The following is a 17808-nucleotide window of genomic DNA, read 5'->3' on the forward strand; positions in this document are numbered from 1 at the left end:
TCCGTACCAACCCACAAATATTTGCATAGCATTTCAAGGTATTCACACCCCGTGAAGTCTGTCTTTGAATCCTACTAAATACTTTCTCCAACTTTTGAGTTGAACATTGTTCGTAGTAGTCTCACAGTTGATAAGAACTTAAAAGTATTTTGTCAATTGTGAAAATTCACCTCATAATATTTGTATCATCTTGGATGCACAGTATTTTCAGGCACACTTCCGTGAGTCTTTAAAGCATATATGACTTTGTGAATTTTCTGTCACCTCTTTACATTTCCACCCGGAAACATTTTCACCAGGAGGGCTGCCAGATGACAAAGCCAGCATAAAGCAAGGAAATAATGTGAGACTCACAGAAAAGGTTGTGTGTGTGTGTGTGTGTGTTCATGTTTGGAGATAGAGCAGGGCAGCTAAGGCACCAACCACCCCCCACCCTACCCCCAATTTCCCCAACTCTTAGCTTTCTGTTTTCCTACAAATTCTCACTTCTACGAGACCCAGGAAAACATCCACAAATCGTTTAGTAACATGGGGCTCTCCGTACTACATGTCACTTTCGGTAATTTCTCACCTTACCTTCTTCTTGAACATGGCTGTAATAAACTCGACTTCTGGATAGTGCCACAGCCAAATAGTAGATTGTGATTCAACCAAAGAAGGGTTATTTTGAACTCTGAGCTCTGGGCCTCAAGAATCCTGTAACTCACTTTAGATATTTAATAATATTACAATAGTAATGAAACAAAAGCAATGAGCTTTTCTATCACCTAGGATAATCCACTCGTATTCCTAGATTTGTCAACAAAGATCTAGGAATGAAAACAATAACAGCATTCAGTAGAATCAATGATAATCCGATCAATGTCACTGTGTTTACAGTGTTCCCGTTTAATTGCATATGTTACAGTAAAATGACTATTGTGGTCAAAGAAAGCAAACGTAAAAATGTTTCAATAAACTTTACATCACTGTACAACCCAAAAGCTGGGTTTAATGTGGTGGGGGAATGCTTTCAGCAACATCATAAAGCAGATGTCTGGAATTGCTGCAAACTACAACTTGGCCTCCAATCCAAAGTCTTAACCCAACAAAAAAGACTTAACGTTTCAGGAACATTTTCCAGACAAAAACGGGACCCTGACTATCCTGATTATTTTGAAGAGGTCACTAATTTTTTCCTTGAATATTAAAAGAAAATGTTTATGAAGTAGTAAAATTTCATTGGATGGCTTTACACAAGGACAATCTACTTTCATGAATACTAACAACTATTACTGTTTAGGCTTAACTTTATATTATTACTGTTGCCAGGGTAATAATTGAGGAGTTGATTAAAAATGCCAAGAAAGCAACATCAACCATTTTCTTTTGGGGGCTGGAGTAAGTGGGGTGCCTTGGAGTACATCATTATTGCGTTGCTAATGTTGGTCTTGCGCCAGCACCACTTAACTTCTTGCATATGGCGCCAAGCGCAGACTTTTCTGCCTCGATATCCCACTGTGTCGGGACTATTGACCAGGTTTTATTCATCTCTTTATGAAACACCCACTAACTATCCTGACTGAAACTTCACTTTTCTCCAAATTAGTTTTCAATCATCTCTGAGGGTAGTCCAATGTTCACCTTCTCCAGTTCAGCTTGAAGTATTAAAACAACAATGGAACTTGGAAGATAATTAGTCCATAATGAAACTTAATTTAGTTTTTCAATTTTGTACACTTTTTTCTCGTTCACAATGGGTCAGAAGCATTTCCCTACATAATGCTGCTCATTACAAGATCCTAATTACATTTGGGATTTCATGGCCTTGCATAACAACTGTCATCTTGCCGTAAAACATTATGTATAAAACATTATGCAACATGGACACCCTTTGGAGAGGCTGCACACCAGCTTCTAACATCCTTTGTCTAACAAATTGGCCAGGAGTGAACATTCTTTTCCTTCTTATTTATAAAAAAGTATATGTTTAATAACTTTCATGAATGTTTTCAAAATGACTAAAATAAATGAAATACAGATAACTTCTTTGCCATGAAGGCTTGAAAAAATGAATCTTTGGACTTTTGCTGATAATAAAAGTAGGCTGCTGGGAAAAGGTCCCAATTTAAGATTTTAAATGATGTGTTAAAGGTAGTTTCAGAAAGAAAAACATGAAAAACATTGTAAAATTAAATATATATCTATTTGTTAACAAGAAATTCATTAACATCTATAATCACAAGTGTTAATAAAAATGAAAAATAAAAAATTAGTAATGTCATTAATCTTGCATTTGAATGTATGAATTTGATTATTGGGAACATGTTTATAAGATTAAAAAGCTCTATAGATGTCACGTAATTCTCTCTCACTAAAGTCAGTTGAGGGCAATTAACTAGAATTTATTGTGACAAGTGAAGGAACCATGAACTGGAGACAGTAGATTTCCTAGTGGCATAAGGAGCGACAGCCAGTTTTTGAGCATTTCCTCTTCTAATGTGCAGTAGAGTTAAACTATTAGATCTTGTCCTTCAATATAAGATCTGCAAAGAATATTCCTCTAAATGATAGGACAGATGGACAAACACCATTCAAGGAAGGCCTTTCGCATGAAAACTGTGTAAAATGCTATCCTGTAGACAATCCTGGCAAATTACACAATTGACCTTTATCATACGACAAAAAATATCAGCCTTTACACAATGCAACAGGGTGGGTATAGTCTGTATTTATTTTTGTAAAAATAATAACTTTCAATATCTATGTGCTACCACTATGGCAAACAGAGCTAAAGCCTTTACTTCTGACATCTTAACTCTGTGAGGTTAAAACACTACCTCTTCTTACAGATGAGAAAATAGATTCAGAGGACATTAAATCATTTGCCCAAAATTATAGAGCTAGTGAAGTCCAAAGTTGGGATTCAAATCCAGGTCTCCCTCAGTCACTACAAATATGGATAATATTTAAGAAGAAAATAATTTGAAAATGCTTGCATCTCAGTTACCTTTTCATCTAAATTCTTTCCTTGTTGCAATTTGATCCTGTAGGTATCAGGACATGACTACATTGGTTTAATGGACATTAAAGAGATGAACAAATCCCGATACTAACAAGCTGATGAGAGCATCCCAGTTAGATGAGCACCTGCAGTTTTACTGTTTTCCATCCATCCTGGGAGAATGGGCCTTTCTGGCACCCGTGCATTAAATAAGGCAAGTCCATAATCTCCATTAAGCCATCTGCATTTATTTTCTTGTAGCAGCCGTTTTCTGAGAACAAAACACCTTCTCTGGAATCAGCCAGCATAAAGCTCTGAGTTCATTATGCTCAACAGTGTTGCTGTAGTTAGATTTCTGTAGGCATGGCTCTTTCTCATCTATTCCATTTTTGCGTCTTGTTTTGGTATTATTTTCCATGCCGACAGCATGGAAGTCAAGTTAGTCACAATTAGCCAGCTGAGAAACTGAAAGTTTCAAGGAATAGATATCTCTCTTTAGTTTTGGGGGTGGGGTGAAGAGCTGGTATTCGTTAGGGTTCTGGCTCCACTTCCTTACTCCTTCCTGTATCCACTCCCTTTGCCATGTAACCTTGTAGGCTCTCTCATTCTAACTGGGCTCACTCATGGACTTGCTTGGCCAATGGCATGTCAGCTAACATGACAAAGACAGGGGCTTAAAAAGCACGTGTGCAACGGGGCCTGCCCTTCCACCTTCACCTCTGCGGTCACCAGAACGTGCTTGCGCTTGATCGCAGGAGAGAGCTGTGTAGCAGTTGAGTTGCCCCAGTTATCAGCCTGATGTGTGAGGGAGCCTACTCAAGACCAGCAGGACCTCCTAGCAGACCCCGAGCTGATTCCACACGCACGAGCAATAAATATGTATTGTTCTATGTTACTTAGGTTCTGTGGTTGTTGGCTATTTGGCAAAAGCCAACCAATACAGGGCCCACCGGTCCTGTCCAAATGCCCATGATAATTTGATTCAAGAAATTTCAGGAGAGAGATAACCATATATGGTGGAAACACGCTTGGGTGGCCCCCATGATTCCCACTCCATACTGGTCATAACTTTGTGTAATCCCCTTTCTTTGAGTGTACAGGACCTCTAACAGAATATGGCAAAGGGCAAAAGTCTCATTACCTTTATCTTTCCTGTGATATTACATTATATGGCAAAAGTGAAGGGAGTATGCAGGTATAACTAAGTTCCCTAATCAGTTGACTTTGAGTTAATCAAAAGGGAGATTATTCTGGGTGGGTCTGACCTAATCGAATGAGCCCTTTAAAGGAGGGTTTAGAGGTGAAAGACTTGAAGAGTAAGCTGCCATGAATTTCACAACTATAATGAAATAAATTTTGACAGCAACCTGAGGGAGCTAGGAAGTGGATTCTTCATAAATTGGCCATCCAGATGAAAATGTGGCCCAGCCAATACCTTAACTTCAGCCTTATGGACCCTAAGAAGAGGACCCAGTTAAACTGCTCAAAATCCTGACCCTTGGAAACTGAAATAATAAATGGGTATTGTTTTAAGCGGCTAAGTTTTGGGAAATTTCCTACACAGCAACTGATAAAATTTTTTCCTGAATCAAGCAAAAATAATTTCAGAGAAACATAACATTCCTTATGTGGGCCAAGAAGCTTCCTTTAGGTATAAAATGACTCTAAATGTTTCTTTTTCTGATTACATTATTTACTCATCAACAGATGTTGCTTCTTTCAATCCTCTGTGTTTTCAGAAACCTCTGTTTTTTTTAGTCTGACGCAATGCTTATTGATCCCAGTTCACTTTTTGCAATGAATCATCCCTCCATTTTTTCTACCTGCTCTTCTCAGACCTTCATGCTCTCCTTTCCTCTGCCTTGGAATTTCTGACCATCTTTTGAATTTCATCTTTTGCAAATGAATGTTTGATAAAATCTGGTTCAGTTTATCCAATATGCTAGAAATATCCATCCCACAACATTGAGGTAGTAATTCCTTAAGTGAAGCAAAAATAAATTATACTTGCTTCTTTTTGTTGTATTTTTCCTTCCATGCTATATAGCATAGTACTGTGTGGGTTAGTATGTTCAATTATATTCTCAGTATTTAGAGTGTAATCATGTAAATGCGATTTGTTTAACCCTGCTTTAAATCAGGGTTTCTCAACCTCAGCACTAGTGACATTTTGGGGCAGATAATTCTGTTTTGTGTGTGTGTGTGTGGGATGTTCCTGTGCACTGTGGGATATTTCCCATCATCCCTAGTATCTACCCACTAAATGCTAGTAGCACCTCCTCCCCTAGGTTTTGAGAACCAAAAATGTCCACAGACATGATCAAATATTCTCTGGGGGCAAAATTGCTCTCAATTGAGAAAGAGTGACTATTTAGTATGATATTAGTGATTATAATTTGTATTTCAGCTTTGTGGTGAAGCATAATCTTTCTAGACTTTAATTTCATGTTAAGTTTATGGCATATGTATCCTAGATCTGTGAAATATAAGCTCATACACCTGAAAAAATGCATTTAAAAATCATGTCACATCTCTGAAGGGCAATTTGGCAATGTCAACCAAAATTAAAGTGCAAATAATCTCTGTCCTAACAATTCCATCTCCAGAGATCAATTTATAGATGTAATTCCCCATGTGTGAAATGAGAGTCATTCAAGTATATTAACTGAGGCATAGTGTATAAGGGCCAAAGACTGGAAACAAACTAAATACACATCAATAGAAGATGAGATAAATAAATTAGGGTACATTTTTACAATAGGATACTATGCTGCCTCAAAAAGGAATGAAGTAGTTCTTCATTTGTGCTAAAATAGAACAGTCTCTTGGTACAATATTTTGTGAAAAAAGGCAATGTAAAGAACTGTGCACGGCAATGCTACCTTTTGTGTTCCTAAAAATGTATATATGTGTGTGTGAGTGTATGTGTATCCTTGACTATAAATAGACTGTGTCAGGAAAGGTGCAGGAGAAATGGAATTGGTGCAGTGGGTAACTCTGGACCCTAGGTGGCTGGTATATTAAAAACATCCAATTTTCACTATACATTTTATATATCATTAGTGTTCATGCATTACTTACTAAGATGAAAGATTTCAGAGAATTACTACTTCTTCATGAGTTGTAGCAGGGCATGTAGAACTGGGGTAAGGAATGATACCAGAAGAATCCAAAATCCTGGAAGGAGGGCGAAATGATGCCTAACCATGGCTATCCCTTTGCGTCTCAGACTTGCCCCCTAAAGCACTTCAAATATCTGAGGACAGTAATGATGTTTCCTGGAAATATGGGCCAGAGGTAGAGAAGGCTTTCTGGAATTATCTTCTCCTTTCCTTCTCCATTCTAGTGCCATTTGCAGGTCCTGGCTATCTTGGCCTCTGTCAGTGACTACAAATCTCCTGGTTCATGTTTCTGCTTCTAGTCTTGCCCTGTACTACTCCATCCTCCACAGTACCGCCCGAGTCGGCTTCTAATTGTACATCTGGTCACACTACTGCTCTGCATGACTCCCAAGCCCACAGGGTAAAATCCAAACATGGTGTGGCCTGGGTGGACCTCCGTGGTCTAGCTCATCTGTGGGTTAGGATTAAGTGACTGATGATTAAGAACATGTGCCTTCTTGAACCAGAATGGGTTTGTATTTCTCTACCTTCATTTCTCACTGTCTCCCCTTCCTCACTCAACTCTCCAGCCAGGATTAACTAGATGAGATCTCCCAATATGCCCTACCATGTTGTCTCTAGAGGTTTGCTTACGATGACACAGCTGTGTGGTGCTATCCCTTTAACTTGCTGATATTTACCCACTCTCTTTCAAGACTTACTTTAATCATCACTTACCCCAAGACCTTTTTGTTGCACCCACCATTTCTGCCCCCCCTCTATATTTCCTACCTACTCAGGCAGCTTACCAAAGCTGTTCTCAACGTTTCATTTTTTTTCCTCCTTTCACTCCAAAATTACACGTTCTTGGAAAATGGTGAGATTTTAATAAAAGTTTCCAAGGCAGGGCAATTAGGGAGTAGAAGGGCAGGGGTTTAGGGAGGGGAAGCTGGGAAAAGGGGATATAAGGAAGGCAGGGGAAACCATTTGTTGGTATGGGTCATTTAAACTTTAGTTGCTTAGAAGTGGGGTCTTTCTGCACCTTTCTTTTAATTAATCCTAAATCAAATTTCTATTTTAAGTATCACATGCCTTAGATTTACTTGTGCTAGGAAAGAACAGTGTAGTTAAGAGATAAAAGGTTAATACAATAAAAGTGCATTAAGTTGATACGGATTTATTTAAAACATTTCTTTGTTGAGTGACTGTTATTCTATTCTGTTCTACTTTGACATATTTTTATTTGCTAAATAAGTTTCAAACTTGCTTCCTTGAAAAGCCATTTAATCTGGTCCTGTGCCATTTACTCAACTGAATTTAAAGAACTCTATGGATAGGGAGGAGTGCTTTCTCTGTTACCATCTCTCTAGACAGATACTGCTGCTATGTGAGATCATCGAATTGTCTCCGATACCAAATAGCTCATGGGCCCCAGTGAGAGAGGGATCTCTCTGTTTCAAGTAAGGTCTGAAATTGTTCCCCGACAGGGGCCAATTACTAACATTCTAAATGATGGGCCTGCTCATCTCCGAACGGAACCATGTATTTGGTGTTCTTTGTCTATTCATTTTATTAATCCTTTTTTAAAAAAATTGAAATAACACCCAGAAAAGTACAGAAAATTAAATGTATGACACAATGACTAAACCATGTAACTCCCACCCAAAAAGTGTTAACCCCACGAACCACCATATACTTCTTCCCATTGGTGCCACTCCCTGGCCATCTCAGAGGTACCCATCATCCTGACTTTTACTTATAGTTTTCACACCTATGTATGCATCTCTAAATGAAACAGTTTATTTTTATCTTTAAGTTATGAATATATAAATGGACTCATACAGTATACGGTGGTACCTCGGTTTTTGAACGTCTCCATTGACGAACATTTTGACTTACGAACACCATTAATTTTATGGATCTATGGTATCATTAGATAGTAAAATTCATGCTAAATTTGCAGTTTTAGGGGTTGATTTTAAACGTCTGGAATGGATTAATCCATTTTGTATTACTTTCTACGGGGAAACTGTGCCTGTTTTCGAACAGTTCAGAACTCGAACAGTCTTCTGGAACGGATTACATTAGAAAACCGAGGTACCACGGTATATTCTCTTGTTTCTGGCTTTTATCTCTTAGCAGTATTTGTAAGATTCGTGTCTCTGGTTTGCTAGAGATCATTCATTTTCATCATTATTTGGCCAGTTATTTTTACTAGTATAGTACAAGTAAGTATTATTATCTTCTTGGTTAGAAAGGACAAACCAATAAATATTACACATTCTTTCCTTCCTTGTCTTCTCTGATGTTTAAATTCAGACATGCCATCTGAAAACAGTCACCAGACAGAGAAATCGATAGGGGTGCCATACTCACTAACAACATTGGCTTGTCCGGTGAATATGGTGTACTGGAGCTCGTAGGACACCACACTGAATTCATCGTCGGAGGTCCAGTGGACAGTGATGGTGTCATAGGAAGCCGTGCAGAGCTCTTCTCTAATTGTGGGAGGGTTGGGAGCTGTGGGCATCAAGAATGTTCATCAACGAAGAAGCAGACACCTCTGGCATACATTTCAGAGATGTCTGACAGTCAAAGCAGGCCTTTCTAAACAGGTCCATGAGGACTACTATTCTAGAGGTGGTGATCCCAACCCAAACAACGTTTGGTTGGCTTGTTATCACTGTGATTTTTGACGGGTAGTGTGACTTCAGCCTGCGAGTACGGACTTATCTCTATTTATCCTGAAAGCATATTTAGGAGGTTAAACAAACAGTACTCTCTCTTCCATGAAAGAAAACATGTTAAACAAAAAATAAACAAGATAAACTTTTGTAATTTCATCCACATTGGGGGGATGGCAAACCTTTTAGGTAAACGGCTAGATGGTAAATATTTTGGGCTTTGTGGGCTCTGTTGCAACGACTTAACTCTGCTTTTGCATCATGAAAGCAGCCAGAGACAATTTGTACTCAAATGGACATGGCCAGGTTCCAGTCAAACCATATTTATGAAAACAAGTGAGGGCTAGATTTGGCCTGTGAGCCAAAGTTTGCCAACCTCTGAGCTACATGATGCCACATACTTTTATATTTGAAATTGTACCCAATTGGAAAAATACTGAAGCTTTTTTTATCCCATGACAAATCAGCCAAATAACTGTTTGAAAATTTTCTTTCATTAGATGTTTTGGTGCCTTATAAAAAATATTAGTGGGGCCTTATTTTCTTCTCATATTTCAATTTATAGGTAATATTTCAAATTAAGAACATGATTAACAATCCATCATATCTAAGAAGTACATTTTCCTTTCCCAAGGAAAACATGATTCCTTGGCATTTGGTTAACTTTATTGCTGGAGAAGGTTGCTGTTTTATGTCTTGAACACATTCAGGAGCAGAGAAGTCTAAATCCTACGAAAATAATGATTTTAAGTTGACTTCTACTGGATTGATTTCAGTAACTGGTTTTATGAGTAGAGTTTGTGAGCAAGAAAAAGATGAAGCAGTGATTGCTTTGCACTAGCAATAATATTTTAGATCAGAGGTTGGCAAACTATGGCTAAGGGCCAAATCTGGCCCACTGCCTGTTTTTGTAAATAAAGTTTTATTGGAATACAGCCAGGCTCATTCATTTATGTATTGTCTATGACTGCTTTTGCGCAACAGCAGAGTTGAGTGGTTGTGACCATATGTCCTGCACAGCCTAAAAATTTACCATCTGGCCCTTTAAAGTCAAAGTTTCCCGACCCCTGATTTAGAGAATCGATCCAGGCCTTCATTTCCACTTTCTGCACACCAGAACCTAACTTCAAGAGAAGAAACAAACCTGCGTTCTACAGGTTAGTAGCAACCTTTGCCTACACTATTGCAGAGCTCTTTCCTGCTCTAAACTTTGATTAGGATTCATGAGTCCTAACCAAACCCACAGAGGGGGAAAGTTTATGAAAATGGTAAACTTAAAACTGATTATTTTAGTATTCTTCACTTTGTTACCTGAAGACATATATGCAGGACAAATATCATACAAAGGAAGTAACTTTTATGTCTGCTGTATAAGGTCAATTAGCCCCACTTTGTCTATTGGTTATTGAATAGCTATATGTGGCAGGCACGGCATTAAAGTTGCGCATTACAATAGGGGGTGCTCTACAGAGCCTTTAGAGCATTCTTTCTGGAATATGTATTTATACGTCTGTCTCCCAAAGTAGCCACATGCAAGATTTAGTGTCATGTGCTGACTTGGATGTGGATCAATCAGTGACACCAATCAGGAGATGCATTCCACGGGGGAGGCCCAGCTGCTTCGTAAAACATGCTTATTTTCTGTGTGGTCCCTGTTAGTGTGGGGTCATCCCTGCATAGATCAGTGGAGAAATACTTATTCTCCCATAATCTAAATAGTTCGTTGAATTATTTCTCCATCAATCATTGTGGAAAGATTGTGTTCTTTCTGCATTGCAATATATTATTAAATATAAAGAAAACTTATGTTCAAATTAGGCAAGTAGCTGAGAGACACATGGCAGTAGCTGCAATCAGGGAAGAAATGTCACCTCTCCAGGTTATTAATTTGACATACCACTTAGAGACATGTCATAGGGGGGAAAAATCTTGTTTTTACAGCCAGGCAGGCTAACCCTGTTTTGATTATAAACCCAATGGGTTTGTCCTGAAAAGTCAATACACAATTTACTGTAAATGAGAACAGCAGCATGCTGCCAATTTCAATATTCATGGAATCAGTACCAGAATTGTTATTTTCTTGCCTCTATCATAAATAGGACACACAAATTGGTGGTCTAATACTCCACAAACACTTCATTTCCTGCTTACAAATGTCTGATAAACTATTTGGACTTGGCAGTATCAGCCAAGCATCGTATGTTATGGCCACGATCGATGTTATGTCTAGAAATGGGTCAAATTTGTATTTGAAGTTGACAGCTAAGAAGGCATAATAGCAGGTACCCCATATGGTCTATAGTTTGGCATAAACAGCCATCGGGATGATGTATGGTGTTCACATTACTAGTCAGTGCAAACTACTTTCACAATTTCCCCTTTATTCAGTACTTAACATTCACATGGAGATTAGAATGGACATACATCATCGAAATACCATTCAACAATTATTGGGAAATAGGGAGGACATAGTCTTGTCAACAAGACACCAATTTTGTACAGAATGGCCATGTGCCCCGTCAACATTTTTATCAGTCTTTTCTGCCCTTGGGCTTGACCTTGTGACATGGATCTGGCCCACAGGACACAAGTGGAAGATTGCTAGATGGGTCTTTGGAGCAAGCCTTTTGTTTCCCTGATAAACAAAGACAAACTTGGCTGACAGCTTTCTGTCATCATTTCCCCTCTGCCCCTCTCTTTTTGTCTATAACTAGAGTGTAATGTTTGCAGGTGGAGCAGTCAGGTTGTGATCATGTGGCCAAAAGGCAACACAGTGAATATGGCAGAGTAGAAAAAGAGAAAGCGCCTGGGGTCTGAGGTCATCGCTGACCCATTGCCCACGCCTGGATCACATGCCTCTGTTCTCCTGATTCATGAATGAATACTCCTTGATGGGTTTAGTCACTGCTAATTGGGTTTTCTGTTGTTGCAACCATTCTCATTCCCAAATGATATAAGGAAGAAGATTTTTAATAGGATACCATCACGAAAAACAGTTCAGTCGGAGAAAGTCTAGACCTGCACTGTCTAATACAGTAGCCACAAACTACATGTGGCTTTTTAAATTTCAAAGACATTTAATTAAAGTTAAATAAAAATAAAAACTCACTAGCCACATTTCAAGTTTTCTATAGCTGTATGTGGCTAGCAGCTACCATATGGGGAGTACAGATATAGAATGTTTGTATCATCACAGAAAGTGCTAGTGGATTGTGTTAATTTAGATAAATCTCAGAGTCAAAAGCTTAAAAAGGGAGGGCAGTATATTCATAAATATTTGAAACTAAGTTTGGTTCTTTATGGTAAGTGCTTTGTGAGTCGATTTCTTTCTTCCTTAATACTGTGTTTTCCCCGAAAATAAGACCTAGCTGGACCATCAGCTCTAATGTGTCTTTTGGTGTAAAAATTAATATAAGACCCGGTCTTATATTTATATTATATTATATTATTATATTATATTATATTATACTATATTATATTATATTATATTATAGACCGGGTGTTCTAGTAAAATAAGACTGGGTCTTATATTAATTTTTGCTCCAAAAGATGCATTAGAGCTGATGGTCCGGCTAGGTCTTATTTTCAGGGAAACATGGTAGGAGTTGTATGGCTTGGAAGAAGAATTACATAAGATAAGTTTGTGGGATGACTTGCCTCTCTTGTTAATACAGAAAGGCTAAAAATAGTATCTTGGGTCCTTGTAAAGAAAATAACTGAGCTTCTGGGTATACAGTGCTCCTTGAATATAGAACTCCTTACTTTTGTATCCACAAACTGTAAAAATAAACATCACACAATGCTCCCTCTCTCCTGCTCCACCTTTGCCAACCACTTTCCCACAAACACACACACACAAAGAATTTGAGTTGAGAAGCTGATGCTGTGCTCAGTTAGGGCTGTGGTCTCTTGAGGACTACATGTCCTAAGTTCAGTGCACATCTGGCTTCCCTGTATATATGGAGACTTCCTGAATCCATAGGCACCAGTGGCTTTGGCTACCACAAATAAGGTCATTGAAACAGTCCACATTCTACCAGCAAATCATTTTAGTTCCCACTTTAGAGGATATTAGCAAAGAAAAATTTGGAAGTATGGTTAGAAACAGGAGTAGCCTGAGGTTTCTTTTATCGTTGTTGTTTGTTAAGCTTGGAGCCCCCCCCCCAAAAAAAAAAAAAAAAAAAAAAAAAAGCCTATCAAAAAGCAGAAGATTGAAACATGGCACCGGGAATTCAAATGTGATTTTGGGGATGTTTGCCATGGTGACCTTTGCCAAGATGAAATTCAGTCTTTTACTAGAAAGAGCAGAGGTCTTTGGAGGCTGTACAGATCTGAGCTTGGGTCTGTACTTCTGCTACTCCCTAGCTATCTGACCTCTAGTAAGATGGATGACCTCCATTATTTACAAACTGAGGATTATAATACTTTACCTCAGTTTGATGTTGTGAAGATTAAACAAGGTTACAAATACAGATAGCTGGAGCAAGGTACACACCACGTCCAAGTTAGCTGCCATTGTTTTCTCTGCCAAGGCACTGTGAGACTCAGATGCTTTGGTGACATGAAATGGAAAAGAGCCACGCTACCCTATGTATCTCTTTGATGGCCAACAGAGCTATTATTTGTGTTACCCACATTCTGAGAGTGAGGGAAATAGTGGAAGTATGCTTTTAATGATCCAGATTCTCTTTTTTCCTGTGACCCCAATTTAGTTTTGGACTGTTACTTTGGTTGAAGAAAAAGAGTACCAAAAAATATTTTCAGGAATATTAGACTCCATTCCTAAATCAAAAGCCTACATCTCTGGCTTTTAGCAAATTGATCTGGTGGCAAAGTATTTGTACAACTGAATATACACAATAGCAAAGGAAACACAAAAGACAATACCTGTAAGATAATCCAGACATTCTAGCAATTTCTTCTCTCGGGAAAAATCTAAGGCAAAAGTATCAAATGTGTCGTTGAGGTTGATTTCAGGAATTAGGACCTGGGATGAAGCAGTTGCCATGGAGACTCTGTAATTTAAACAAAACAACTTTTTAGAAATGTCAAGATGGCTTTCACCATACCTGCATAGGAATGAAAAAATACGAAGAAAACAAGTATCACCAAAAAAATCAGTGCTGTTTTTCCACACGAGTTTAAAAAGAATGTCAGAATAGCACAACTCAGCAACACAATGCAAATGAATTCAAGCTTAAAGAAAAGGCAAAGGGATTGGAAAAAACAGCAGAATGGCTTCCCCCTTCCTTTTTACTATCGGAAAAAAATTCCCCACGGAGGTGAAAGAATATTCATATTTCATGTTGCTGTGTATTTAACAGCCTGGCCCCATCACATCTAACCCAAGCGAGAAGCACATAGCTTCAGGCGTTTCTTCACACATCTGTCTGGGAAACTGTTTGTTCCTTTCAGACTCGACCCTGCTCCACTTCAAAGAGGACTCTCCCAAACTTCGAACTGCATAAAAGGCAAAGTGAAGATGAAAAAAGAATGTTTCCAGATATTGGATTAGTTTAATCAATTACTAACCTCTCTCTAAAATAAACATTAAAAAAGGAGTTGTGTCTGGCTCGTTTTCATTCTCCTCGTATTCATTTTCTTATACCATATTCCCAGCAGATGCCATGGAAAATATTCATGAGCTTTCTCACAAATCCTCCCAATGGATGCACCATTTCTCCTCTTCATTTAGGGTTGCTAGCTAGAGTTGTCATTTATAAACCATAAAGCAAGGTACTGGTAAGGATCAAGCTCCTGCTAGAGACTCTCAAATTGATTTGAAAAGTTCAGTTATTAATAGCAGATCATTTTGACTAATTAAAAAATGCAAGTAATTCTCTTGAAAACAAGAAAATTGTGGCAGGATGCAAACCACTTCTGAAGATATCAAACTAGGCTAGACTCGTAATCTTGTTGATTTTGGTATTTTGTTAAGTTCAGTACACACTAGCAAGGCTCTACTATGTGTACGGTACTGAGTAGGGCACTGGGAATTTTTGAGCAAGGAAACAACTTTGGAATGATTTAGCTCTAAATCTAGTTACTTATTTTCTAGTTAAGGGCATTGATGCTCATTTATACAAGGCCACAAAGCTAGCTGGCAGCAACGAGGAGGGGAATGCTAGCTCTGCACGCTTCCATTCAATTTAGAAAAATGTCAAACCTGGTTATGCCAAGAGATATATCTCCCCTTGCACTTCTTAGGGCTCTTAAAACTTCTGATTTTATAAAGATAATCTATCTTGGCTACAAAAATTACCCTTGTGGGTATATCTATACAATGGAATATTATTCATCCATGAAAAAGAATGAAGCACTGAAGACACATGCTACGTGAATGAACCTTGAATGCCTTATGCTATGTGAAAGAAGACAGACATAAAAGGCCACACATTTTATGATCTATTTGTAGGAACTGCCCAGAATAGGCAAATTCCTAGAGACAAAAAACAGACTGGAGCTCGGGGAGGGGGCAATGGAGAGTGACTGCATAATGGGTGCAGGGTGATGAAAATCTTTTGGAACTAGACAGAGGTAGTAATCGCACAAAATTGTGAGTGTGCTGAATGCCACTGAGTTGTACACATTAAAATGGTTAATTTTATGTTATGCAAATTTTACCTCAATAAAAAACTTACACCTGTGAAATGCTCAAAATCCTTAAAGTTTCTATAATGGCCATTTCTGGCGCATTTTCAGTGCTGTATAGAAAAGAAAGTAGAGAGGATAATTAATAGTATGATAATCGGAATGATATTAGGATCTATAGATTAAAGTTTAAAGAGGCATAAAGTCTGGAAAGAAACGTTTCAAGTGTTTGAATGAGAGTGGAGAATCTCAATTCACCATCTGACCCTTCCCCAAGAAACAATGAATAGAAGAGTTGTGATTCTGTTGGCTAACTATTGCACCCCAAGGAATTGCGCTAATTATCGTCACTAACAACTGCTAATTTAAACCAATGGATTAAGGGATGGTTGCTAGGCATTTTTCACAGATGGTGAAACTGTACTTTAAAAATGCTTTCCTTATGATCCATAAATACAACAACTCCTTAAAACTCAGAAAGATCCTAGGATTATTCAACAAATATTTACTAAACCCTTAAAGTATGCCATGTACTGAAGAGTTTAAAATATTTGCATCAATGCAGAAAAGTTAAAAGAAATGCTATAGCGCCATGTGAATGCCTCAAATGAAAATTTCAAAGTGAAACTCCAATAAATTCTGTTCCATGACGTCCAGTAGGAGAATTGCAATGAGTTACTCTGGAACAGGAGCCTAATTTTCGATTGCATGTCTTTGCCATGCCCACGGCACAGACGATCTCGATTGCTCTGAACAGATAAGCTTGCTTTAGCACTTCCTGTTTAGTGGCAGAAGACTGTTCAGGCTCATCCAAAATAGACTGAATTCCCAAGTTTCTCCTGATTCAATGGTCCACCAACAATTAAATAAAACATGCTTTAGTCAAATGACACTGTTAAAAATGCCTGCCATTTTGATGGCGAGAACTTTGGAGTGGGAATGGAAAGGATGAAAGTGCCTAAGCCTGGGAGGCAAAGACTGACAGCAAGACTCTTTGGAGATTACTGCAGTTTTTAACACCAACACGTTTTTTGACAGAAAGATATTTATCTTTGGCTACAATTTCAAATTTTTAATTGGAGTGACAGGCAAGGGGAGATCGGCCAAATTCAACATTTTAGGCCATGTTTTTATTCTCCAAATCCTTGTTACCCATCTTCTGGCCTTTCAGATAAATTGCCAAAATCCACCTGGGCCATCAGTGTCATGACACCTTCTCAATTCCTTGCCTTCACACTCATACCTGTGCTCTGTGTGTGTGTGTGTGTGTGTGTGTGTGTGTGTGTGTGTGTGTATTAAGCTCTTAACATATCGGGGCAAATAAGGGCATTGTGTCCCAGCTTGATGCTCAAGAGGGTGGACTGCACATTACTCCCTCTTTCTGTTTCTAGTTTGACGTCCCTAATCTCCACGACAGTTGCTAGCAGCAAATGAGTTCAGTTTTCCAGAAAGTGGATTAAGTCTAGAGCTGCACTGCTCACAGAGTTTCTGCCAAACAGCCAACCCTTCCCGCCTAATATCCTCCCCCCATGCCTGACCCCTGACAATGGCACTTAAATGGGACTCTCAGGTGGGCAGTATATAGTGCACATCACCATGGGGGAACATGGTGAGGTCTCACAGAAACACGACGTGGTTTACTTTGGTCAGCTCAGGATTTTCTAAATGCGTTTGGCTCCGGAATCTTGTTATTTTAATACCAATTACCACCCTTCAGAGCACACCTCAAAAACCATTCAGTTGACTGTTGGAGTTCTTGGCTTTGTATACTAGGAAAGTCTGATAGATCCTTGAATTGCGTGTTTTGGTGAGGGACAGAGGGGTCACCTTGTAGAGTCTGAAAAATGGATCCTGTTCAGAAGGAATCTTCCTTTACCATCCTCTTGACACAGATAATTTGCTACTAAAAGGGATTTTAATTTTAGATTTCTCATAAGTAGTAGGTCAACTTTCTTATGCTTGAATTTAGTGAAGAGTTTTGCTTATTTAACGTAATTTTATAAACACACATATACAATCATACCAAAGACCTGTATATTAGTGTGGCTTGAGAATATTGTATGTTATCTAATCCATTTGCATCCATTTAGTGAGTGGGAAGAAATGGAATTAGCATTTGTTGTGTGTTCACCTTGACATGGGAAATGGGCTAATATTTTTACTACATTATTTCATTTTTATCCCTGCAATAACCATGTTAGGTAGGAATAATTGGCCCTGTTTTATAGATTCATTCACTCATTCATTCATATCAGGCAGTTTGCTATGTGCTAGGCTACAGTGATGAAAACAAGATGGCTGTGGGTCCTGCCTGCTGGGAGCTTATGAGCAGAATTAGACTCAAGAGTTAAGGAGCAGCCCCGATGCTATCCATAATTACTTCTGGATAAGAACACAGAGCCAAACACTTGATTCCAAAGCATATGCATCTCCTACAACGTAAAGCTTG

General features: G+C 38.5%; 1 protein-coding gene across 6 annotated transcripts in view; it reads right to left on the reverse strand.

Annotated features, from left to right (window-relative positions):
* Positions 1 to 17808, reverse strand: part of MID1 (midline 1) — a 319466-nt gene that overhangs the window by 8997 nt on the left and 292661 nt on the right. For all 6 annotated transcript variants that reach the window (XM_074323499.1, XM_074323501.1, XM_019746335.2 and 3 more), the window contains exons 6-7: positions 13656 to 13783; positions 8461 to 8604 (exon numbers count right to left, since the gene is read on the reverse strand). In XM_074323499.1, the coding sequence (XP_074179600.1) occupies positions 8461 to 8604; positions 13656 to 13783 (272 nt within the window). The remainder of the gene's footprint in view (positions 1 to 8460; positions 8605 to 13655; positions 13784 to 17808) is intronic.

This window comes from Rhinolophus sinicus, chromosome X, assembly GCF_036562045.2.
Source record: "Rhinolophus sinicus isolate RSC01 chromosome X, ASM3656204v1, whole genome shotgun sequence".
In the NCBI taxonomy this organism is placed as follows: Eukaryota; Metazoa; Chordata; class Mammalia; order Chiroptera; family Rhinolophidae; genus Rhinolophus; species Rhinolophus sinicus.